The sequence below is a fragment of the Ceratotherium simum genome, chromosome 9 (assembly GCF_057802395.1).
Source record: "Ceratotherium simum simum isolate JZ-2026a chromosome 9, ASM5780239v1, whole genome shotgun sequence".
NCBI lineage: Eukaryota > Metazoa > Chordata > Mammalia > Perissodactyla > Rhinocerotidae > Ceratotherium > Ceratotherium simum.
The window spans coordinates 9,769,222-9,795,077 of record NC_141908.1 but is presented as its reverse complement, the minus strand read 5'-3'; the positions used below and the strand labels follow the sequence as shown (position 1 = coordinate 9,795,077).

Here is a 25,856-nt window from a genome sequence, read left to right as displayed (position 1 = left end):
CGATTTGAGTTTGCCTGATATTGCCTCCTGATTAAACTCAGATTACGCATTTTGGGGAATACATCATAAAAGTGTTGTTGTGCCCTCCCTAACGCGTGTCAGGGGACACGTGACATCATATGGGAAATCAGTTAAGGTGAGGTCTGCTGGGTTTCTCCACTTTAAAGTTGGTCCTTTTATAATTAGTAAGTATCTTGTGGGGTGATACTTTGATAATATGTAAATATCCTTTTTCTCATCCAATTTTCACCTACTAACTTTTTTTTTTTTTTTAAAGATTTTATTTATTTATTTTTCCCCCAAAGCCCCAGTACATAGTTGTCTGTCATAGCTGCACATCCTTCTAGTTGCTGTATGTGGGATGCGGCCTCAGCATGGCTGGAGGAGTGGTGCCTCAGTGCGCACCCGGGATCCGAACCCGGGCCGCCGGCAGCGGAGAGCACGCACTTAACCGCTAAGCCACGGGGCCGGCCCCTCACCTACTAACTTTTAACATCCACTGATGGTTCTTGCTAGAAAAAGTAATTACTAGTGTTTGCCAAATGGTGATTTTCTATTTCCATCATTCCTTCCACATTAATCAATAGGAATTCTACTGTAAGAAAGAGCTGTCCCTTCTCCTCCATTTCTTTATTTATTTGATTGTTTATTTATATCAAATAAATGCATGAATGTTCACGTTAGTCTACGATTATACTCTATTGTTATCACTATTTATTGTCTTGTTCAAATTGTCCCAGGTGTAGGCATTCAAGTTGTCCCCCATGTCGCTTTGACGTGTTGGGAACTTCTCACTTTATTCCAGTGCAGGTAGCTGGTTCTCGCTTGATCAGGACCTGCTGCTGGCCACCTGTGTCCACCTGGCAGGTTATGGGCCATTTCAGCCCTCTGCCCACGTCCCGGGCCTCTCCAGCTACAAGTGACTGAGACCACAGCTCAGGCAGCTTCTGGAAGGCGTGTATGTTTGGAGCCAGTGAATCACCCAGAAGTTACTCAGTGGCCTCTGAGAATCACAGGAGAATCAAGGGAGCTGAGTCTCTATTTGGGAGGGGGTTGGAATCGCTGATTTTCTGCTCTTGGGAAGTGTTTGGCCGATTCAGGGACACAGATCCTGGGCCCAGCAGGGCCACAGCGAAGTGCTCCCTGCAGGGGCCAGTGCTGGTCTAGACGTGGGCAGTGCTCAGAGCTCCCTGGAGGGAGAGTCTGTGCAGGTTTGTCTCTGCAGGTGAATGTCCTGGCTCACCTCTCCCCACATACCTGGGGGCAGCTACAGAGCTATAAGAAGACCCACCGTTGATGACTGTTCCTCACAGTAACTCTGACCTTGTCAACAGGCTCTGTTGTGACCCCTTCCTGTGTTTGATCTCACTTAATCCTCTCAGCAGCCCTGTAGGATGGGCGTTTTGTGCCACCCCATTTTATAGAGGAAGGAACTGAGGCAGCATGGAGAAGTTAAATAACTAGCCATCAGGGTTACCCACTTAAGGAATAGGAGAATTAGGAATCTAATTACGACCCCTGAGCCCAGGCCCTCAGCCACATGCTGGCCTGTCTCTTGGGAGCACACATGGGACCACAGGTCTCCTGGACGGGTCCAGCTGATTCCTTCTTTTTTTTTTGCTGAGGAAGACCAGCTCTGAGCTAACATCTATTGCCAATCCTCCTCCTTTTTTTCCCCCAAAGCCCCAGTAGATAGTTGTATGTCATAGTTGCACATCCTGCTAGTTGCTGTATGTGGGACACGGCCTCAGCATGGCCGGACAAGCGGTGCGTCGGTGCGCACCTGGGATCCGAACCTGGGCCGCCAGTAGCTGAGCACACGCACTTAACCGCTAAGCCACAGGGCTGGCCCATAGCTGATTCCTTCTTGAAAGCACATATAGCCCTTTGTTAGGAAATCGCCCCCTACGTCAGTGGTTCCCCAAAGCTCTGGACCAGCAGTATCAGCGTCCCCTGGGAACCTGTTAGGAATGCAGATTCTCAGGCCCCGGCCCAGACCTGCTGAGTCAGAGACTCTAGGATGAGGCCTAGGATCTGTATTGAACACGCCCTCCAGGCAATGCTGCTGCAGGCTCAGGCTTGAGATGCTCTGGCTGCAAGCAGGGCCTTGTCACTGAATGAGGGGCCCTCAGTGCTATCCCTCCCTGGGCTAGTAGAGAGCTGGGGCCAGGAGGCTGCCCCTCAGTCTTCTCCACGCCTTTCCATTCACCAGGTCTGGGCTGGACGCAGGTCATGTCCCCTCTCTGGGCCTGCTTCTTTCTGGGGCTGGTTTGGGGTGGGGTGAGGGCAGAGCACCTGGAGAAGTAGGAAGTGATGATGGCAGGAGAAGGGGAGGTCTGGCGAGGCCAGCGGGCCTATGGAAATGGGCTTGTCTCTCGCTGGCCTGCATGACTCTTCACTAGACCTGAGGGCAATGTATTCATTTCCTGTTAATGCTGTGACAGATTACCTCAAACTTAGTGGCTTAGAACAACACAAGTTTATTTTCATATAGTTCTGGAGGCCAGAATTCTGAAGTAAGTCTTATGGACCTAAAACCCGGTGTTGGCAGGGCTGGTTCCTTCTGGAGGGTCCAGGAGAGATCCATTTCCTTGACCACTCTAGCTTCTGGAAGCCGCCTGCATTCCTTGGTTCGTGACCCCTACCTCTCCTCACATCGCCTTTCTCCCACTGCTTCTGTCCTCGCATCACCTTCTTCCTCTTCTGTAGGAGTTTTCTCCCTCTGCCTCTCTTATAAGGAAATGTTGATTGCTTTAAGGGCCCACCTGGAGAATCCAGGCTACTTAACTCATCTGCAAAGTCCCTCTTCCCATGGAAAGTTAACATTCACAGGTTCCAGGGATGAGGACATGGTCATCCCTGGGGGTCATTATTCAGCTCGCCTGGGATCACCAAGGCGAGTCTGGCATCAGGCAGGAGAATGCAGTAAAGAGTGTCAGTCATCTGTGCGGGGCCTGTAGCAGGCCAGGCTCTGCGCTGGAGCCTGGTTGCTGTATTAGTTCTCCTTCCCACTGCCCTGCGAGATGGGGTTATAACCTGCATCTTGCAGATGCAGACGCTGGGGCTCAGGGAGGTGCACTGATTTCCTGTGGCATCCTTGCAAGGTGGGTGTGCTGGCTTCTGCTCAAGGGTTGGGGAGCCCAGGCTCTGCTCCCCAGCCAAGGAGGGGCTAGTCTGGTTAACCCCAGTGATGGGGAGCAGCACTGTTCCCAGAGCGCTGCGTCCTGCTGGGCTGGGCTTCCATCAGCTCCACCTTATCCTCAGGACAGTTAGTCCCCACCCAGGCCACAGGGGGAGCAGGCAAGGGCTTCAGGGCTGGCCTCGGGCTCTGGAGAGCCCACACTTTCACCCACACCTCGCGTGCCCCCGGAGGGAAACAGGACAAAGCCTATGAGAAAAATGGCCCCCCTGGCTCTGGCTCCTGTGATTAATGCGGTCGGAGCCTGGTGGAGCCCCCGATCCATCAAGCCCCTGCTGAAGCCCGCTCCTCCTCGCTGGCGCCAAATGTGTCTAATTACACAAACGTTGCGCAGCAAATGAGGTGCGATGTCATCCCTTGTCAGCCCGAGTCGGAGCCTCTGCCTGCTGCTCCGCGCACAGGGCCGCTGCACAGGTGCTCAGGACCCCCGCCCATCGCCTCTCATGGCCCCAGTGGCTCCGGTGATGGAGCGCCCGGTGTGTGCGGGCTCCGGGCCAGTGCTCCGTGCTCTCCTCGGCCCTCCCCCAGCCACAGGAGCACTGCTGTCACCAGCCCTGCTGGGCTACCTGGGCCTGAATCCCGGCATTGAACTCACTAGCCTTGGGAGAGCTGAGCAACCTGAATGGATAAGGCTTAGTTTTCTCATCTGTAAAAGGGCGTAATAATAGTACCTAGTCCATCTACTGAGTTATTTTGAGAATTGGGGTGATGTAAGTAAAGCATTAGAAGAGTTTGGAAACTTTCAGTAGATATTAACAATGGTTATTATTACTATTGTTATTTCCATTTGCCTGTTAGAGAAGGCTTCATTGCAGGCCGAGGGACCCGTGTGGCAGAGGCAGGCCATAGCATGACCTTGGAAGAGGACACTGCCCAGTGGCCGTGACATAGGAGGCTGGGAAACGGGGCTGAAGAAGTACGCCTGAGGATGGAGAGAGGAGGGGTCTTTTTTTTCCCCAGTTGAAGAATTTGGACTATCCTTTTGGCAACCAGGAGCAGGAGGGAGTGGTCAGATTTGTTTTCAGGAGAACTGTAGGAACAGTTAGAGGATGGACAGGAGAAGTGGGGGACACGGCAAGGACAGCTGCCAGAGTTGTCATTGTGGTCCGGGAAGAAGAGGAGCAGGGCCAGGGGTGACCGCACGTGGCCCCAAATAGGCAGATACACCGTCCTTGGGCAGGGGGCGGAAACCCAAAAGCACAGCCCCACTGAACAGCTTCCTCATGGACAGCCACACCCGCCCCGCTACAGAGCCATCCTCTCCAGTCACCTGGAGGTACCAACCCACAGGACGACTTGCATAGCTCACTGATGCACAGATGGTTCTGGAAGAGTAAGTGGCACTGCCATGGCCTCCTGGTGCAACATTGGCTATCTGTGTAAACCGCAAATGATGGAGAGACAATGGGTAGGGGGTTGTTTTTGCTGGTCAGGTGGGGTTCTCTTGTGACCTCCCCATGGGGACATGTTCCTGAGTCTCCAAGAGTCCATTCTCAAGGGCAAGAAGAGAAGGCCGGCCGTGAATGGGTACAAACCCTCCCTGCAGTCTCTCCATGGCCTGGTGACTGTAATGGGAAAGAGGAGCTCTTTGGATCCCCTCCTCGCCCCTGCCCCTCGGAAACAGGCTCGCCAGGTGTCGTGGGGACAAGGCTGAGGCGTGGTTTGGCAGAGCCCCCAGCTGGAGCTCCCCATTTCCTCGGTGATGCAGGCACAGGAGCGGGAATGCAGGCTGCCTGGGCCGGGATTAACTCGTGTCCTGGCGGGGAAGGTAGAAGCTCTTGTTCCTGGTTCATGAGGCTAGGGTTGACCTTTGACTCCCTGTATTGCTTGTGGGGTCCTTCCCATCCCAGCCCTGCCTTGGGGCTTCAGAAAGGACCAATTCCAGCTGTTTCCAGCCCAGAAGGATTAGAGAGACCATCTCATGCAGCAGTTCTCAAACCTGGCTGCAAATATGAACTAAGATGTGTCTTACGGATGCACATTCCTAGGCCCCAACCCCAGAAGTTCTGGTTCTTTCAGGCTAGGGTGAGGCCTGGGAATCTGCTTATTTTCAGGCACCCACAGACCAGAGTTTGGGGACCACCGCAGGCTACCCTGCTTATTGTATACCCAAGAAAGCAGGCCCAGAGCTGTGTGTTGGCTTTCCAGAGTCATCCAGCCAGCAAGCTTTAGGGCTTTTTCTCTCAATGATAATGACTCCGAAATATGGGGTGTTAAAAATCTCCTGGTTCCTTTCATCACCCGCTCACAGATCCACTGCCCACAAGTTCATCTAAATCTGTTCATATTCTCAGCTTGCAGAAGGGGGTGAGAATATGGAGTGGGGACAACTGCAACATCTCAGCCATGTCAGGGACAGTCCCCTTCTCTCTCTTCTTGCCTGGCTCCATACCTGCCCTCTGACGTCAAGACCCCCAGCACCTGCCTACATTCTGGACCTGACCACCACTAATCGCTCCCCTGCGGATCGCTTGATCCTGAGCTGTACTTGGTGACCCCTGCTCCAGTGGTCACGGCCCAAGGCCACCCTGCCTGGAGAAGGAGAGAGGAAGGGGCTCTTGCTAGGGACAGATGGCTCTGGGGCTTACCTATCAATTCACATCAAGTCAGTCAACATGCTGGCCCAGGTACTTTAAGGGAAGAGCGGGAAGGCCACCTGGTGGGTGTGAAGGCCTCCGCCTCCCATCATCATCCGTACACTTTGTCACTCGTGCAAATTACCCAGAGCCCCTGCGAGGGCTGTTAAGGATGCTGAACCCGAGCTCGCCCAGCGACTGCATGTTAATGGGGATGCTTAGCCCTCTGTTGGTGTGCTTCACATAAGAAAGTAGTTTCTTTGCTGCTGCTGGCTGAGCTCATGAACTTTCTAGTCTGGGGGGATTTGAAGATGGCTTTTTCCAAGGTCAGTGATCCATAAAGACCTCACTGGCTCGTCATGAGATTAATAAACACGCAGCCTGCGACTCACCTGCATTGTCCTGGGCCCCTGACAGCTCTGTCCTCAGCCAGTCACCAAGGCAGGGGGCGGGCAGGAAGATCTGTGGATATTTGCTTCTTGATTCTTGGCATAACACATCAGGCTCACGGTTCAGCGAGGACTGGCTTTGTTTGCGTTTCGCAAAGAACGTTCTCCTCCCTTGGCAAACGTGCGTGCTTCTTTTCAAGACATGTGGAAGAAAGGAGACTTCTGAAGGGCAAGTCTGCCTGGGGCTGGGCTGAGGTGCTGGGTGGGTCCAGGGTCGCCCACCAGGGGCCTTGTCCTCCGCCCCCGTTGGCTCCACGCTGCCCTTCTCCCTCCAGGGAGTGCTCCTTAAACCCCGCCATGGCTGAGCGCTTCTTCAGAGCACCTGGACAGCAGGAGCCCAGGAGCCCTGAGACTAGGCAGTCTGTAGGGTGCTCGCCCTCCTCCCATGGCTGTCTGAGGACCCAGTGACAAAGAGATGTGGAGCCTTGGCTCACCGTGATGTGAGTGGCCCTCAGAGACCCCTCCAGGCAGATCCCTTCCCCTCTCTGGGCAGCAAGGTGCTGGGGTCCGACTAACTGAGGAGCGCTCACATCAGCCTGGGTCCAGCCCTCTGGACTACATCATCTAATCCTCATCAGCACCCTCCAGGAAGGTAGCATCGTCACTCTTGCTTGATAAATGGGGAAACCGAGGCACAGGGAGGTTGACTGCTGTCTCCAGTTACATCCTCCTAGTAAGCAGACCAGCTGGGACTTAAACCTGGGCAGTTTGACCCTGGGGGCCCCTCTCCACCCTGACCCCTCTGCTAAAGACTCTCGCGGCTCGGGGAGCTTCGGATTTCCAGCTCTGGGAACGTGCTCTGCGGTGTGGGACAGACAGCTCATTTATAATGGAATCTGGCCTGTAAAAGTTTAATGAGGAGCGTGTCTGATAAGGCGGCCTGCTCTTTGATCTTTGCTGAATGGCGGCCCCTTGCAGAAGAGGAGCTGCCTGGCTCTGGGCTTTGGAGAGAGCCCGCGTGGTCAGCCGAGGGCAGGAGGGCCCGGGGGTGAAGCGGGTCTTGATGTGCAGAAATCAGGCGGGTCTGCAGCGTAGGAGGATGTGCAGAGCAGGTGTGGGGGCGGCCTGCCTGGGGGAAAGGTCCTGCAGGGTTGAGGGGTGATCTTTCTGGTTCCTCTCTGTCCCCCTGGGCCCCCATCATCTAGGGCATTTCCCATCCCACACTCCCAGGATGTAGGCAGAACAGGGTGGGCCAGGGTTCCCATGCTACCTCTGCCAGTTATACCCTTTACATCCTTGGGCTGCCTGTTTAAACTCCATGAGCCTCGGTCTCCCCGTCTCTACAATGGGGACACAACAGCACCCTTCCTGTGGTGGTGGTGAGGGTTAGCTGAGCGAGTGCGTGTGAAGCACAGGGAACAGCTCCTGGGACCGAGGGAGTGCTGCAGTCATCTGCTCTCCTTACTCCTGTGTTGGCACCAGAAGGAAACCCATGTTTTGTTCCAGGCACTCTGGTTGGTGCTGGGTGGATGGTATCACATCCAGTCCTCCCAACACCCTGCAAGGTGGGTGCTATTCTCCCTAGTTCATACAGCAGAAAACTGGAGGCTTCCAGAATTGACCAGCCTCCCAAGATCACTCAGCTAATAAGTGTGATCTGACCCTCACGCCTGAGCTCTTCTCTGTGCTGTGATTGTCTTTGGAGAGGAAGGGGCATCTTAGTGCAGCTCTAGGGCAAGCATGGGAACAGAACAGTAATCAACCCAAAGGAATCAATCACTAACAGTAAAATTTCAGGTGTTGGTGGGATAGATTGGCCTTTGAGGTAGGGGGTCCTCTCCCACTGCACGTGTCTGTGCACTCTGGGTGGAGGCTGATGCCAGTGCCCAAAATGCATTCATTTATTCAGCCTAATTCATTGTTGCTGGATTTATCTGTGTCCCAAGTGCTGTCATTTGGGGTCACTTCTGCCAGCTTTCGTCGACATTTGTTGAGGGAATTCGGGGGCAGTGCCCTGCCCCTGAGTCTTGCAGCTGCTGCTCTCCCAGCCTGCATTACCACAGTCAACAGTGCTGCGTTGATCATGTGTCCTGGTGCCCCTGGAGAAGAAATCTGCTGGGCGCAGTGGGAGCCCTTCCTTCATCCTCTCCTTCAAGGAGCCACATTTCTGAAATGTGAATTGACCTGTCCCGCCCAAGCAAAGTAGAGTGTAGTTGCTGCTTGACCCAGTCGAGAAAGCTCTTGCTCGTTCATTTGAGGACACTTGCCCAGTGCCTGTGATGTGCTGGCCTTGTGCCAGAGCTTAGGGACACGGGCCCAGGAGGCACAGTCTTGCTGCCCACCTAGATCTCATGGTCTGGGAGGGGAAGGGGAGAAACTGGGCAGTTACAGGGTGGCGTGCTGGAAGAGGGGTCGGGGGAGGCCAGAGCACTGGAAAACCAGGATGAAAAGTGTTTCTCAGCAAGAAGGCACGGGAGCCTGCCTCTTCCCAGCCCACCCCTGGCCTCAGCCCACTAGGGGGCTCCATGGCCTTCTTGGGGTTGCTCCTGTTCCAATGAGGGGCCTCTGCTCCCAGGCAGACACCCATGCCAGCATGAAGGAGGGGCCCTTTTCAAAGCACACACTAATGGACTCAAAATCGGTAAAAAATCAGCAGCACACCCACCTCTAAGAAGACGTTTATCTAAACTATTTGGGATTATCCATCTAGTTTTGACAGGCATCCAGGAGAGGAAATTCCACACACCACTTTGGCAGGCCAGGCCAGAGTTTAAGAATTCTCACTGTGGAGGAATCTCCTTGCATGTGGCCTACCCTCCACCCGGGCCCGTTCTCGTTGCTTAAACCCAGACCCCTGTGAAGTCTAATGAAACCCCGCTTTTTACTGAAGACCTCCCCACCCCCAAGACCACATGCTTCATTCCCACCCATGGCTCCCCTTACAGCTTCCTTGAATTTGCCCTGTGATGTGACAGTCCCCATAAAGCCATGACTTCCTGGAAGATTCTGCTCAACTGTGCTCAGCCAAGGACGACTCGTACAGACGAAGGCCCTGCATGCCCAGGGGTTGACCCACGTCACAGGTCACCTCGAAAGGGCCTAATCCGGGCCACTCCCCCAGGGCTTCTTCCCCAGGGCCAGCTGTGTTCCCGGCCCCCCTAGGCACACGGATCCAATCCAAGGTCTCCCACCTGCCCAGCTCTGCTCAGGTCATCACTTCGCAGGAAAAAAGTCTCCTTGAAACTTCCCTCCTGTTTTTTATACTTTTTGGTTTTTATGTTTGAAAAAGCTGATAACCTTCCTATCCTTCTGCTCCGAGGGAAAAAAAAAAAACGTGATAAAGGGTGGGCGATTGAATTAACCCCTGTTGCCCGTGTGGCTAGATCTTAACCAAGTCCATCTGTATGGCCTCCTTTGTAGGCGCAATTTTATAACCTAATTTCCCTACGAAAACATCAGTGTTTACTTAGTAAGAAATCTGCTCTTTGTCAACTGAAAACAGTGATTTCTTTATTACGGCTCTCTGGAGGCAGTGACAGCTGAAAGCTGGCGCTCGGCTCAGTCTGGTGGAGTGTGCGGGGCTGTAATGGGAACGGGGTAAGCGGGGGCTCGGCGGGATTGCGTGTGTATACAGATGTGTGTCAGTTGCAGAGCAGGCCTGTCTGAAGAGCTGGGGCTGCCGAGAAGAGGTGCCGGGGCAGCAGACAGATGCAGCGGCCAAGAAGAGCCCACTGGGTGACCAGGAAGATAACCACTGACCCCTCCAGCACCTTCCAGCAGTCCACACAAGTCCCCCACGACCCACCCGGTGGTCACCCCACTCCCCACCCCAGAGCCCTCGTCCACTCAGCCAACCTCTAACCAGAGGCCAGCTTCCACCCAGCCATCCTTTTTGAAAATTTGGTCTTATTTAATATTGGAGACATGCAAAGGATAGCAAAAGCATGGTTAGGATATCAAGAGTAACAATGACACATACCCCGTGTGCCCCTCCACTGGGCTGCCCCGGTCTTTCCCCTCCACTGTGCTCTGGGATGTGGCGTGTCTCGTGCCCCTGCATCTGTAACAGATCTCCCGGGTGTCAGACTCTCTCACAATACGTTGTTGAGCTTTGCGTTGGGTGCTTTATATGAATAGAATCACAGCAGACTCTTCTCTGGGAACCAGCTTTTCACAGTTGCATTATGTTCCAGAGACTCACCCGCTAATGCACAGGCTCCTAATTCATTAACTCTCGCTGCTCTGAAGTGGTCTGCGTTGACAGGCGTCGGCGATGCGTCTGTGTTGTTGCTGTTTTGAACATCATTGTGGTAAACGCTCCTGTGCCGTCCTCCGGGCCCCATGTCCGGCTGTTCTGTAGATTTGCTGTGCCTGAGAGTGAAACTGCTGAGTCATAGGGTGTCTCGGGTTAACCCTCCTAGATGCTGCCAGACTTTTGCCGGGTGGTTTTGCCGACACTCACTCCGGCTGGTGGGGTTTGAGGGCTCAGCTAGCTCCACATCTTTGTTACCAGGGCGAGGTCATCAACATTTAAATTTTTGTCAAAATGGCATCTCCTGTGATTCGAATGTTCTATTTCCCTTATTACTAATGAAGCCTAGCATCCTTCATATGTTTATTGGCAAATAATGTTTCCTTCTCATGAAATGCCTGTTTAGCTATTCTGCCCATTTTTCTTTTTGCTATTCCTTTGAAGAAGCATTTTATATATTAAGGCTACTCATTCCATCGTTAGTTGTGTGTGTTGCAAATACCCTCTCCCAGTTTGTGCCTGGTATTTTCACTCCCATGGTGAAGTGTCTGGAAGAAGAGAAGTTCCTGTTGTAACCTGGCTCCGGTGGTCAACATTTCCTTTATGATTTTTGCCACACATTCTCCTCCCACGCAGCTCTCTGGTGTGACCTTCAGCCCCAGACTTTGCTAGCTATTCCCTGATATGACCTGCCCTTTGTGCATCTATTCTCCTGTCTCAGAACACCAGGCCTGCACCACTCCCTGCCTCCTTTCCATTCCCCTCTAAGAGTTGAGGCCCAGCTCAGATGCTACCTCCTACAGGAAGCCTTCTCGGATTGCCCCAGCAGAGTGAATGAATTCTTTCCCTCCCGCCCCTCTTTCTGCACCAGCACCTTGTGTACACTCTGTAGGCTATAATCAATGTCCGCTCTCCCTCCGTGACCCCAGAGACCCCAACATAGTGATTTTGTCAAGGCACCAAAGTGAACTATAGGCTTGGGGGGGCTGTAATTCCCTGAGCTCATGGCTGGATCTGGGGCTCCCCGCCCAGCAGCATTACCCCAACAGCTTGTCTTCACCACAGCCTCATGGCACTCATTCCCTCTGCTAAGATCTGTGCGTGTGTGGGTTGAGTGTGGACCCTGGGAATGTCAGGGTGGACCAGACACACACCTGGTGTAACACTTATCAGTCAGGTTTGCGACCATCTGCCCCACTTCCTGGGTGTGGGGTCCTGGATGAGTCTTCCTCGGACCCCCAGCTCCCCACCGTCAGAGGCCCCCACTCAGTGAACGTTGGCTGGCGGAGGGAATGACGCATGAACACGGGAACAAGTCACTGAATGGCAGGGTGCCGTGGTCCCAGCTCCTGTTTATAGCTCTCCTTTTTGCTGGATTACAGAGCCTCCTTCACGTGGAGAGAGTGCAGCCCTGACGCACAGGAACATGCAGATTGACGTGGAAAGAGGATTGGGCTCCGGTTTGGGGAAGGGCATTTCTCCAGTGCTTTCCAAAAGGATTCACTGTACATCTCTTTACACTGCAAACCCCTTAGTATATTTTGAAAAGGACTTGAGTTGGGGAACTTTTTAAATTAATGTATGGAAAACGTGGTAAGCAAACTTGCCAATGTACAGTTTCACATACAAAAAAAAAAAACAGAAAACCAAAAAACAAAAACTAAAATCAATAAACAAAATGCTTGGAGAGAAGATTGAACTCCACCCAGAGGCGCTGCATGGAGCTCTGTTTTAGGAGGCCTAGGGCAGTGGGCCAGGCTCGGCAGGGTGCCCTGGGGAAAGCAGACACCTCCCACCTTGCCCGCCCTGGCACAGGGAGCCCCAGCTTGGGGAGGAGAGTAGCTCAGAGTGGCAAGACCAGCTTTGGGGAATCGTTTCCCTTCTAACAGACCAGTGGGCCTGAGGCCACCTGCCCAGTGTTGAAAGTGGATGGGGGCCCCTGAGCAGCCCTGCTGACCCCACCCATGGCTCTGTGATCCTGGTGGGTGGTAGCATCTCAGCCCGAAGGCAGGACCGGAGCATGAGAGCAAGCAGTCCTAGGGCGGGAGGGTTTGGCGTGTCGGGGCTGCGTGCAGGGCGCGTTCAGCTCTGGGGAGCCGGTGACCGTGTAATCCGGGTGGCAGGCGGGAAGGCACGCTCCAGAGCCCTGCGAGCATGGTGTGGGGGAAGAACACAGCGCTCACATGCCGGCCCAGCACAGAGGGGACTGTCCCCTTCCTTGCCAGCCTGCCACTGATGGAGCACCTACCGGGGGCCGGGCTACTCCAAGAAATAACACATGGCCCTGCTCTCTAAGAGCTGACAGACTCGGAAGAAAGGTGACAGTAATAATGACGGTGATGCCTGCCACCTCCCGAGGGCCTACCCCACACCAGCACGATATGCTTTATACACCGATTAGCTCCTTACAAGTTACCACAAACTCTGTGGCGTAAAACAACAGAAATCTATTCTCTCGCAGTTCTGGAGATCAGGAGTCCAAAGTCAGTGTCGCTGGGTCGAAATCAAGGTGTTGGCGAGCCGTGCTCCCTCTGCAGGCTCTCGGGGAGAATCTGTGCCTTGCCTCTTCTAGCCTCTGGAGCTGCCAACATTCCTTGGCTTGCGGCCGCATCCCTCCAGCCTCTGCCCCATGGTTACACTGCCTCCTCCTCTTCTGTGTCGTCTTCCTCTGCCTTCCTCTTACAAGGACACTTGTGCTGGCATTTAGGACCCACGCAGATAGCAATCCATAATCTCATCTCAACATCCTTACCTTAATCACATCTGCCAAGTCCTTTTCTCCAAATAAAGTAACGTTCGCAGATCCAGGGGCTAGGACGTGGATGCATCTTTGAGAGACATTATCAGCCTCCCACACTTACCTCCCACCGCTCCTCACTCCGTATTTGTAAGAGCGCTGTTACGATTGCGCTTCATGGATGAGGAAAAGGTTCAGAGAGGCGCATGACTTTTTCCAAGCCTCACAGCTGGGAGTGCTCTTTACTGGACACACCCACTGCTTCATTCATTCATTCATCCATTTACTCATTCAGCAGACACACGTTGAGCATGCTCTCCGTGCCCCTGGTGGGCACGAGGCCTGGTGCTGGGGAAGCGAGTGAGCAGAAGTGGACCTGGAGCCTTCTCCCAGGGCTGCCTGTCCAGTGAGGAGACAGGCCCTGTGTGAGCCCATCACCGCAGGTGCCCGATGATCAGCCGAGATGGACATGCTTGGGGTCCAGGGAAGGAGCCGCCTTCCACAGGAGCATCTCAGGAGGACCTGACCTCAGTGTGGGGCTGGGAAGCTTCTTGGGCAAGGGGCTGCTGAGCTGTCACCCCTAAAAAGGAGGACGGGGCACAGTAGGGATGAAGAGGAGCGGGGCAGGATGGGGGAGCAGACATGGAGGGGTAAAGCTGTGAGGCGCAGGCATGGCGTGTGCCCAGGACCAGAGAGGAAGCAAGGCGGTGGACCCCAGGATGCAGAGGAGAGGCTGGCTCTGGACTGCACAGGACTGTGTGGTCTCTCTCCTGCTGCTGCTGAGGCCTTCAGTCACCCTGGGAAGCAGGCTGGAGGTGAGGTGTATAGGCCCGTAGCCCCTGGTGACTAGCCCTCCTCTTCCTCATCCTCAGTGAAGGCCCCTGGACAAGACTGTGCTAGGATAATGCACAACACCCAGGTCCCCGAGTTCCAATCCCGCTGCTGCCGCTGACTTCACCATGGTGTGCCGCTGTTGCTTTGGGTCTCAGTAGTGCTATCTGTGAAATGGGACACAAAGGGCCCATCCCTGCCTGTTTCTGGCCCTGCTGACCCATGCAGGAGAAGTTCTTTGAACAAAGCCGTCGGAAGGAGTGTCTCTGGATGGGCAAGGATCCCTGCTTCCGGCTCCTGACCTCCGAGTGGGAGAGCCTGCCTGATGGCCACACTGAGCTGGGTGTCAGCACCCCTCAGCTGTGCATTGTTGGCCTTTCCAGACAGGCACAGTGGGTGGGTACAGGGCCCCGTCCCTCCTCTCACTGCATCGAGGAGCGCGGCCGTTCCTGCCCGTGGCTTTGGCTCAGGCTGTGCTTTGGGTCAGACGCCCTCCCTGCTCCTCCCACTGAGCAAAGTCTTGCTCACCCCTCCAGCCCCGCGGAAGGCACATGCCAGCTGCCAGTGATGGCACCCGTTTTCAAGGACCTAGGCGTGCTCGCTCAGGCCCAGCAGGTTGAGCTCTGAGTTACATATGGCCGCGTAGAGTTCTCATCACCTTGGCCTTTCCATTCATCTCTCTCCAGAAATCTTGAGCCAGCACATGTGGAAGGGGCCTAGGACTTTATGTGGATGATGTGGGCTGGGTCCACTCCTCCGCTCTCTGAGCTTCTTCCATTTGCTCATCAGCTAAATCTGAGCAAAGAGATGGTGGGCACTGGCTGATCACCTACTGAGGCCCGGTGCCACGCTGCACACGCTCCGTCCTTGGCTCATTCATCTCACAGCTGCCCTTCAGCAGGTTCCGCTGCCCCGTCCTGCAGGCGAGGACACCACTGAGGAGCCATGATTCAGGCCCAGGAAGTCCAGGCTCTACCACGCGTGAGCGGCTCCCCTCAGCCTGCACCCCCCGCCAGGGTCAGCGTGAGGCCCAGCTGAGGTGACGTCCGCAAAGGGACACAAAGCTGAACTTGTCGAGGCAGAAGCGTGCCTCCTGGTGGACCGTTGGAGATGTCGAAGTACCGAATCTGAGTTTGCAGAGTGGGAAAGGCCGGCTTCCATACGGCTCTGCCACTTCAGCCCTGCAGCCTTGAGCACGCCCCCTTACTGCCCAGAGCCTCAGTTTCCTTCTCTTTAGAGCAGAGATATAAAAGCTGCCTTGCAGAGTTGTTGGACACGGTGCACGCGCTCCGTGGTCAGAGAATGTTGGCGACCTCGTCAGCAGCGGCGTCCCCGCGGCCACGTCTGTTAGGCTAGAACAGCGGCCGTCCAGCTGGGTCCAGCTTGCTTTGTCCATTCTGCCTTCTCTCCCTTTCCTCCCTTCTTCGCCGGCCCACCACCCTGGTCTTTGGGCCTGGCCCTGAAATCTTGTCGAGGGGCTTTGCCAGGCCCCTCCACATAGGGAGCGAGGGAAAGAGAGAAGAGGAAAGACCCTCTAAGGAGGGCAGGCCAGCGCCAACTGGGAGGAGGAAGCACAGGAGTCCTCTACCGCAGCAGCGTCAGCCTGGCGAGGGGGGCCCTGCTGCAGGCCGCTGCTGCTGTCACCAACGTGTCACCAACGTGTGCACGTGCGCACACACACACACACACAAGGAGGAGGGGAGGCAGTGAGCTGTTCCTCATCCTCGTGCCTCGTGCCCACATGTGGAAGGGGCAGCACAGCTGCCCTCTCCAGCCCCAGCAGCTGTGGGCAGGATGTCTCTGCCCTCTCCTTCGGTCCTGCAGGCAGGAGGGTGGACAGGCCCCGGGGATTATGGCTCGGGTCTCCTTGCAGGCTGCTGGGCCTGGATCACTGGGTGGGAGCAGTGTACTAGTCAAGGCTTTGCTGTGACAGGCCTTGGCAGGTCCCAAAGACAGAAAAACTCAACTCAAACTGGCTTAAACAAACAAACAAATGTGTTGGCTCAGATAACTGAAAAGGCCAAGGGTACTGACTTCTGGAGAAGCTGCATCTGTATCCAGGGACACAGTCCAAGACACTGATTCCCCATCTCACAGCTCTGTTGTTCCCTGTATCGTCTTCATACTTGGCCTCTCCCCTCAAGGCCCCCAGTAGCTCCATGCTTGCGTCCTACCTGCATAGCACCCCCGGTGGACAGAGAGCACTTCTTCCCAAAGGTTCCAGCCAAAGCAGCTGTCTTAGGCACATGCCCATCTCTGAACTGATCACAGTGCCTGGGGATATAGAATGCTCTGATCAGCTGGGCTGTCATATGCGCCCCACCCCCAGGAGAAGAAGGAAAAGGCTCCAATACAGATGCAGCCCAAACTGCTCTGTGGGCTGTGCCCCACCCCTCAAGGCGTAACCTTCATATATACATCCTTACACTCCAGCCTTTCTTTGCACGTGCTGCTTCCTTTATTTGTAATGCACTTCATGAACTCCCATTCATCCTCCGGAACCCAGCCCAAATGTCACCTCCTCTGAGAAGCCTCTCTCACACTTACAGGCAGATTTAGGGAATTTTTTCTTCTGCTGAAGCCTTTGTCAGACTACCCAGTGCTTATCTGACTTGCAGGTCTGCCTCTTCCACTTGGGCTCTGAGCTCCCTGGGCACAGAGCAAGTGCTCGGGACAATTTTGTCGGGAATATGAGCAAATATACAAAGAAACAACTGGTAGAATCAGGTTCAGATAAGCTCAGAGTTGGACTGAAGGGGAGAAAGCAATGCATAAGAGTAGTGTCCAAGCTGAGCAGCCTGCGGAAAGGTTGAAAGCCCGCAGCTGATTGCGGCCTGCAAGAGTGTGTGTGTGTGTCCACACATATCTACAATGTAGGGGACTCTGACCATCTTTTAAAATGAGCTCACACGGCTGGCTCCTCCTCCTATCCTCAAGGCTACCTCCTTGAGTCTCTGCACAGTTGCCAGAATTCAAGGCTTGGACGGGCCACGGCCAAGACCCGGGTCAGGCCCCCACAGCCAACGGCATGGAAATGGAAGAACAGAGGGAGGTTGCAGCTGGGGGTCAGCTGCGGCGGCTCAGATTTCACAAGCCGTCACCTTTCTTGGTGAGGTCCCCTGGCACGGTCATCAGTTCATGAGCACTGGCAGCGCCCAGCACGCGTGGGGACTCTCAGTTGGGCCCTGGGATGGGGCCAAGCATCCGAGAAAGAAGCTCCTGAAAGACCTGCCTCGAAGGCTGGCAATGTTGGTGTGATTTCAGGGCTGCTGGGAAGCCCTCTGGTCCCCCAAATGCATGAATAATGCTTGGAATTCTGCCTTTTGAGATTCATTCCTTTGGCTTTGTGTGGTCTGTCAAAATGACAATCTCTTGGAACATGTGTGCCCCTGGATCCTTGTCGGTAATTCACAACCCAGTGTGAGGGAGAGGTTCAACTCCCTCCTGAGAGCTGGCATGGCCTGTGCATGGTGGTGGGATGGGAGGGGGGCGAAGACAAGAAGGGGAGCGGATGCAGGGAGGGGAGAAAGCTCTTCTGTTCTCAGGTGCTGCCCCTCCCTGACCTTGCGCCCACCGAGCCCTGCTCACAAAAAACCACGGTCATCAAGAGCGCCCATTCTCTGCGGAGGGGACGGGCACAGCGCAGGCTCGGGCCCAGACCCACCGAGTTGGTGGTGGTTCCACTACCTGCTGTCTGAGTGACCTAGGCTTTCTGGGAGTGTTCTCATCTATAAGATGGGCATAAAGCGCCTACTTTGTGAGTCTTTTATTTAGATTAAAAGATGAAATACATGCGTGTGGCCCCGTGATGGCTGGCACACAGGTGCTGTCCTGAGAAGATGCCAGGTGAGGGCACAGCTAAGTGATCCGTGCAGAGGGGACATCTGGGGAGGCTTCCCAGAGGAGGTATCTGAACAGTCATCTGTGGCTGTGTTGGCTGATGGGCCTGTTGCCTTGGGTACTGGGTGTCCAGGTCAGTAGATGCTCCGCACTCCAAGCTGACTTGTTGCTGAGAAGGGAAGGGAAGCAAGTCAATGCTTGTTAGCTTCCTACCATGTACTCAGCACTGGTCTTTTTTGTACCATCCTGGCTGAGGCTGCCCAGCTAAGTGGGAAGGATCAGGGTTAATGAGGGAACCAGTGCTCTCGCAGGCACAGGCAGCACCCAGGTGCAGGGTCCTGCCACACCGCTTCCAGGCCCTGGTTCCCCTGAACAGCCTCCAGAACCCAGTCCTGCTCTGCCTGTGCAGGGAAGAGCATTTGGTTGAGGCTCCACGGGGAGGCTCTGCCAGCCCAGACCCCACGGCTTCCAGGCCCGGCACCGGCAGCCTTCCCTAGCATTGGAAAGAGCACGGGGTTGTTCTGTCGCCCTTTCATCAGCTCTGTGAGCTGACCCGTCTCACCACTGTCCCCTGTTGAATCTGTTTTGGGGTGGGGCAGCCTCTCCGAGCTTCCTGCCCCGTCACACCGAGGGAGCAGGGGTGCTCTGCAGCTTTCTCTTTCTGGGTGGGGCGGCCCCTGGGATGAGGGAGCACCGTCCTGGGAGTGAATGGACTTGGGTTGAATTGTGGCTGAGTCTCTGGCCGCACGGCCTAGAGGGGTGACGTCCCTCCCTGGACCAGAGTCCTCGTGGTGAGGTGTGGTTGTTGGTGCTGGGGTTTTCACACGTCCTCCCGGTGGATATATACAGGCCGCCCTTCCTTCATGGGCTGTTCCGAGGTCGGCCAGGCACCCCTGCGAGGAGCTCCTGGAGCTTCCCGCTGAGCCCAGGCCTGAGACCGGGAGGAGGGTGCCCTGGAAGAAAGGGTCCCTGTTTCCTTGGTGACGGCAGGTGGGGAAAGGGGGCAGCAGAGCTCACTCTCCCCCAAGAGTGGTAACGGTGTGGAGATGAAGTCCCAGTTCCTCCATGAGGGGACTCGGGCCCCGCCTGCCACCTCTGGGTCCAGTTGCTGAGGCTGGACTGGATTCCAGCCACCCAGGGCAGCCCCTCAGCCAAGTGCATGTCGCCATGACAACACGTCACTCCAGCCTCCTGCTTGGGAGAGGCTTCTCTGGCCAGGGGATGGGGGTCACCTGGGCTAGAACAAGGCTGCTGGGTACCCTAAATGTGTTGCTTGAAATCCCCATGTAGTCACCGGCTTGTCTTGTGGGGCCTCAGCTGTGGTCCCTGTGCCCCACAGGGCAACCCCGGTGCCAGGGAGGCCCGGGCAGGCCACTTAGGGCCACCAGCTTCAGTGACCAGAGGCTGCTCTGACCTCAGCCCTGGCCAGCATCCTGCAGGCCCCAGACCTCCCCTGCCTCTAGTGTCTGGGGGAGAACCAAGCGGTGTGAGGTCAGGAGGTGCATCACTGTCCTCCAGAACACCTGCCTTTTACTGAACTACACGCAGCCTTCCAGAATTTTCCCCTTCAATCCCAGTCTGCACCCAGGAGTCAGAGGTCTCCTCCCTGCCCCACAGGCCCAGCCCCCAAATCTTTTCTTCACACTCCTGTTGCAGGAGTGTGAGTGTCCACTGGGCCATGGTCAGCATGCGCTCTGGCGAGAGGGAGAATTAGTCTGGTTCTGCCCAGCTCCCCCCAAAGGACACCTGGCACCCCTGCCCAGAGCCAAGCCATCTCTTAAGCCCTTCGCACTTAATACAGTTCCTGCCCAGGTGGACCAGCCTCTAAAGGCAGCCTATGAGGGAGAACAGCTTAGGGCTGTGACTCGTGACTTATCCCAAAGGCTCCCCTCTCCCAAGCTTACTGCCTGGCACACAGACAGGTAGCCATCTCTGGTTCTGAAAATACCTGTGAGCACCTGCGGGGTGCCAGTTCCCTGCCAGGTGCCAGCATGCAGAGGTGCCTTGGACACACCCTGCTCCCAGGCAGAACCCAGTTACCTGGGAGTTGGACCCGCCAACCTAAGACCTGAACCATGCACCCCAGGGGTAGCAGGGAGAAAGGAGCAGAGAGCTCATGCCAGGGGAAGAGGCTTCAGGAGGGTGTCACCAAGGGGGTCCCCTCACCTGGGTTTACAGAGAGGAGAAAGAATTTACCCGACAAAGTATAGGGTCCAGGAAGGCATGTGAGGCCAAGAACTGATGTGGGCAGAAGTGCAGCAGCATGGAGGTGTCGGGCAGGTTCGTTGGGTCTGCACGTCCATTGCATTCACATCTGCAAAAACTAAAAGATAAAGTAGCAGAATGTTACATCCAGGCCTTGGAGCAGCCTCTGAGTGGGGAGTTTGTGACACCCAGACGTCAGGACATCTGGATGTCACCTGTTGGGTCCTGGTTGGCACCATGTTGTAAGCAGTTTTCATGCGCTATTGAGCATAATCAGTAATTATCTCTGGTTTGCTCCAGCCAATGGACAGACCGTTCCCCCTCTGAAGTGGCCAGTTCTGCCGGTGCCCTTCCACATGTCCAACATCCATCCTGTGTGAAGACTTCGAGGGCCTCCCGGGCATGTCTGAGTTTTGCCCTCAAAGTACAGTGCTAATGCTGTCATAGCAGCTCTTTATTCACTGACAGGCGCATCTCAGGCACTGTTCTGGAGACTTCCACCCTCACGGCAACGCTATGCAATAGACACGATTGTTATTCCCACGTTACCAACGAGGAGAGGTTAAATTACTTGCTCAGTGTGACTGAGCCGATAAAGCCTGAGATTCTAATGCAGGTTCTTCGGATTCAAACACATATTCTTTTCTTTGCACTATGTCAAATCACAGAGAGACCCCTGTTTTCTGAAAAACTGAAAATTAAATCTTGGTAAACGTGGTTCCCAGTGACTTAGTTGTGGTTTCACAGCTGCTTCCCCGCTAAAGTCTGATTTTTCTTTAATGGATGAGTTTCGGAGTAGATGACCTCGGAACACCCCTGCAGCTAACATGCTGACAGCTGCTTAGAGGCCCCAGGTGAGCAGTGGAAAGGCCCGTTGAGTGGAGCCACCGCCTCCTTGAGGCTGACCAGGGGACAGAGAGACGGGCCGCGACCACACCAGCCCGGGCCAGAGGGACCAAGCCAGGTGCCTGACCGGTGGTGGGCATCCGAGAAGGAAGGGTCTGTTAGTGTTAGAAGGAATTCCATGTAAGGAGAACTAAAATGATATTCCAAAGTTTTAGTTACAGCTCAAAACTCTTCTTGAATCCTGATCTCGTCCTTCACAGCTGATCTGTGACAGAGCACTTCACTGCAGTGATTATCCAACTGAAGCCAAAAATTCTCCACTTTCGGGGCTTCTCCTGATTCCTCTCTTTTTCTCAGTTCTGTTGGGAATACGAGCTCTTTGCATCTTACTCCTGGTGTTGGTATTTTCATGTTCTGTTTTGCATACGTGTTTGTAGAATGCATGCATTCGTTCATTTCACAAAGACTGTTTGCTATGGCTGTGTGTCCAGCCCTGAGCAGGTAGGGGGGAAGCGGGGGTTACAACTCGCACATGGGTGTGGCCCGCTGAGCCTGTGGTCCAGCAAATCTAACTACCTGTGCAGAGAATGCCATCGCCAACGCAAGACTGGCGGGTGGATGGCCGCAGCAGCACGCAGGAGTTGTCAGCGCATTCGCTGGCTAATGCAGGAGGGTTCAGACTCTACGTGAAGGGTGACCAAGGGATGTTGGCATATAAAATAAAAAGTGCAGGTTGCCTATTGGTTCTGCTGCTTGGCGGGTTCCCTGCGCGTCCCCCTGCAGCTGGCCGTGCCTTCTGAGAACGCTCCCCTTTGTCTCTGCAGGCCTCCTGCCCTGAGCGGCAGCCCTGTCATCTCCGACATCTCGTTGATCCGGCTTTCCCCCCACCCCGCCGGCCCTGGCGAGTCCCCCTTCAACACCCCCCACCCGTACGTGAGCCCCCACATGGAGCATTACCTCCGAGCCGTGCACAGCAGCCCCACGCTCCCCGCCATCTCTGCAGCCAGGGGCCTCAGCCCCGCTGACGGTGAGTAGGGCCTGGGTGCTGGGGGGCTGGGCCACTACGCTAACACCGGATTCCAGCCCCAGTCCCCTGGGATAGTGAGCAGGCTGGCGTTCCTCCCCACCACCCTGAACAATGGGTTTTGAAATAAATGATGGCGAAAGCCAAGAGAATTGGGGGTCCTTTTGTTTTTGCCCTCATTAAAGAGATGTTGGTAAACATCCTTTTGCGTGCAAATTATAGAATAACAATGGTAAGCTCTGTTTATCCACGTAGGTCCTATCGTAGATGAGAGCTATTAGGTTGCAATAAACCATAGTCTGCAGAAGCTGGTGTTAAGGGGCTGTTGTATCAGGGTGTGTCATGGGCCCCCAGAGCAGAAGGAAGGCAGTCTCTGCTTTATGCGCCCCTTGCAGGTCATCACATGGACTCCAAATGGCACACGGATGAGCACCAGTGGCTCTATGTTTCTCAGGTCAGATGCTTGAGAGAGGATTGATCAGCCCAGCTCAGGGATCAGATCATCACCCCTATCCAATTAATTTGAGATGGAAAAGGGCAAGATCACGTTGGTTTTCAGGTCTAAAATTTTATACTTCTAGCCCCCCACCCCACCCCACCAATGCATACATGCAAACACACGTGCACACATACACACTTGCACTGGACAGTAGTAAGCACATTCGGGAGCTGTCCCTGCGTGTGCTGTCATCCTAGGAAGTGCTCGCACCCCACCCCCAGCATGCAGTGGGCATTATCCATTGCCCCGTGCTGCCCCACAGTGCCCCGTTAGCTCCTTATGACTGCCGTCTTCAAAAGCAACCAGGCTGCACCTTCTCAAAATCTGCCCACTGAAACCTTCCGTCTCAGCCCAGAGTTGGTTCCAGGCTAAAGATCCTCCATCGCCACCTCACCAAAGAGGATGTGTCCTCTCCCAGCTCAGCGGGACCAGAAGCTGAGGCTGAAGCTGAGGCCTGGATCTGAGACGGCTCAGGCTGGAGTTTTACAAAGAAAAGGATTCCAGCCTGCAAATGTACAGAAAGGCTCCTTGGAGCATCGGGCTCATCTTCCTGGCCGCGCCGTCTGCGCTTTGCCTGGTCATCATCCAAGAGAAACCAGACAAGGCGAGTAGTTGCAGCCACAGGACATGAAAATGGCTGGTCAGAATGTGGCCATTCCGAAACGGCCCCTTGGGGCTGGAACCCAGCTCTGAACTCTGCTTGGGTCCCCCGAGTGGCCTTGGCCGAGCTGGGGTGCCCTGGAGTGTTGTGCTGCCTCCGTGTCGAGCCGCTGTCTCCTGGAAAGTGGGCCAGTGCTTCTCCATGCCTTTCCTGACGCCTCAGCTGGCGATGGGCTCGCCTGGAGCGTGAGGATGCAGGACAGGTTCCAGATGCTGCCCCAGCCTTGAAGTTCACACGTGGTGTGCTGGGCTGAATGGTGCCCGAAAGAAGATGAGTCCACGTCCTAATCCCGAACCTGAGAGTGTTGCCTCATTTGGAAAAAGGGTCTCTGCAGATGTGATTAAGTTGGGGATTTTGAAATGAGATCATCCTGGATTATCCTCATGGGCCTTAAATCCAATGATAAGTGTCCTTATAAGAGACACATCGATGAGAAGACAACGCAAAGATGGGAGTGATATGGCCACAAGCCAGGGAAGCTGGCATCCCCCAGAAACTGGAAGAAACAAGGAATAGATTCTCCCCTAAAGCCTGTGGAGGGAACGTGGCCCTGCTGACACCTTGATCTTGGACTTCTGGCCTCCAGAACTGTGAGAGAATAAAATTTTGTTGTTTTAACAGCAGTTAGCACCAAGTCTGTACTAACTTGTTATAGCAGCCCTGGGAAACTAGTGCACATGGTAACAGGGTGACTAGGGAGGAGGCAGAATGTGGCCGCTCTCCTGAGGCCTGGGTCAGAGAGGGCCCTGAGCCTTGTCTGGAGGAGGGACGAGGAGAAGTGCCCTCCTGGAGATCTGATGAATCATGGACACTGCGATCTCAACCAACAGCGGTGTAGCCCGTGAACAGCAAGTGATGAGACGGGGCTGCCCTTGAAGGAGACACTTTCAGTGGATGGAGCACTGATGTTATGCCTGATTTCCATATAAACATCTATGTGACTCCTACCACACCCACATACCCTGGCCCCAGCCTCTTGAGACAGCAGGGATGGGTTCAGCACCAGCGAGGACTAATTTGCATGGCCCTGACCCCTGCAGGGCTGGAGCAGACACCCTGAGGCCTCGCTGGCCCTGGGCCAAGCTCCCAAGTGAGTAGAGATAGCATGTCAGGCCCCTGCATCAGCTGTGCCAGCCCCAGCGCCTGCCCACATGAGGCCCAGAAAGTTCATCAGTGATCTGAGGCAGTGTCTGCCAGACTGTGTGTGCACTGAGGACAAATGGGCACCCAGGAAGGCTTCAGGGAGGAGGTGGACGTGGCAAGAAGGGGGAGGGGAGGGCACTCCAGGCATGGACAGGGCAGGCAGAGGCCGTGGGGTGTCAGCCTGGCTGCAGGCCAGGCTCTCTCTAGAGGATACAGCAGGAGGGGTGAGGAGGAGGATGGCTGCTTCCGTTGACTGGCACACTGGGATCTCCTTTGGTGTTTGCAGGGACTAATAGCAGAGAGGCTGTGGGGCACAGGGGTGAGGAGCTCAGGCTCTAGGGTCAAACTCCCTGCTGTGTGACCTTGGGCACGATCTTAACTCTCTAAGCGCCGAAGTCCTCACCCTCTGGGGGGATGGAGGTGGTGTCCCTCAGCTCACAGTATGGTGGTGACAGTGAGATTAGAGCGTGAGTGTGCCTCCCTCAGCACTGTGCCTGCACAGACCCAGCAAGCGCCCAGTACAACATTGGCTGTACTATCGTTTTGAATAGTAATTTGAGTGGTGAGTATTATTACTCCCACTTTACAGATGGAAAACTGAGCCAGCTCAGAGAGGTGGCCCCTTCCCAGTTTTGCACACCCGGTAAAAGCCAGGACTCTCGAGGGGTGGGTTTGGTTTCCGAGCTCCCATTCTTTCCTGACAGCACACCCCCGAGTGCCAGGCCCCTCAGGATGCTCTGGAGTTGGTCCACCCTGCCTGTCTGCTAGGCCCCGAGTGGGGCTGAGCGCAGGGCTGGAGGCAGACAGCCCGGGGTCTGCGGCTGTGGGACAGGTGAGCAGCTTGATCTGGCCAGGCCCGGGCAAGCTCTCTCGCATGTTCGGGCGAGACCGACCTGGCCAGCCGTCTGGCCACCGTGATGCCTCCGTTTGCATCTTCTTGTTCCTTTGAAGACTCCGTGGGACCTGGACCCTGTTGGCCGGAGCTCTGGGCTTGTCTGGAGCCCCGAGGGGAGGAGGGAGTGTCTGTTGCAGCTTTGTGGAAAGGGAGGAATGGAGGAATGCAGAGGCCACTCTCTGGTCTCCCCGGCAGCAAAAACACACCCCAACCCACGCTGTCTGCTCAGTGCCACACGGGGCAGCAGGGGGAGGGGAACACAGGGCCCCAGGGGGCGGAGGATGGCACTGAGGGGGACTCCTCAGGCCCAGTACACGTTTCTCTTCTTTTTTGCCTGATTCTGATGGTCTCTTTCTCTCTCCCCCCTCCCACCCACAGTGGCCCACGAGCACCTTAAGGAGAGGGGACTGTTTGGCCTCCCTGCTCCAGGCACCAACCCCTCAGACTATTACCACCAGATGACCCTCATGGCAGGCCACCCCGCGCCCTACGGGGACCTGCTGATGCAGAGTGGGGGTGCCGCCGGTGCACCCCATCTCCATGACTACCTCAATCCAGTGGACGGTGAGTGCCAGGCTGGGGTGGGGACAAAGGGCAGGACAGGACATGGGAGCTGACGGTGCCTCCCTGGGGCCGAGGAGGGTGCTGGCTGCTCCTTTTGGGGGTGAGGAGACCTAAGGGGGATCTGGGATTTACCCCCGAATCCCTGCCACCACTGCTGTCCACAGGGACGAGTCTGAACAACACACACAAATACTT

General features: G+C 55.2%; 1 protein-coding gene across 1 annotated transcript in view; it reads left to right on the top strand.

Annotated features, from left to right (window-relative positions):
• Positions 1-25,856, top strand: part of GLI2 (GLI family zinc finger 2) — a 254,564-nt gene that overhangs the window by 193,135 nt on the left and 35,573 nt on the right. The window contains 2 exon segments of the mRNA XM_087435035.1: positions 21,700-21,902; positions 25,476-25,661. Coding sequence (XP_087291161.1) covers positions 21,700-21,902; positions 25,476-25,661 — 389 coding nt within the window.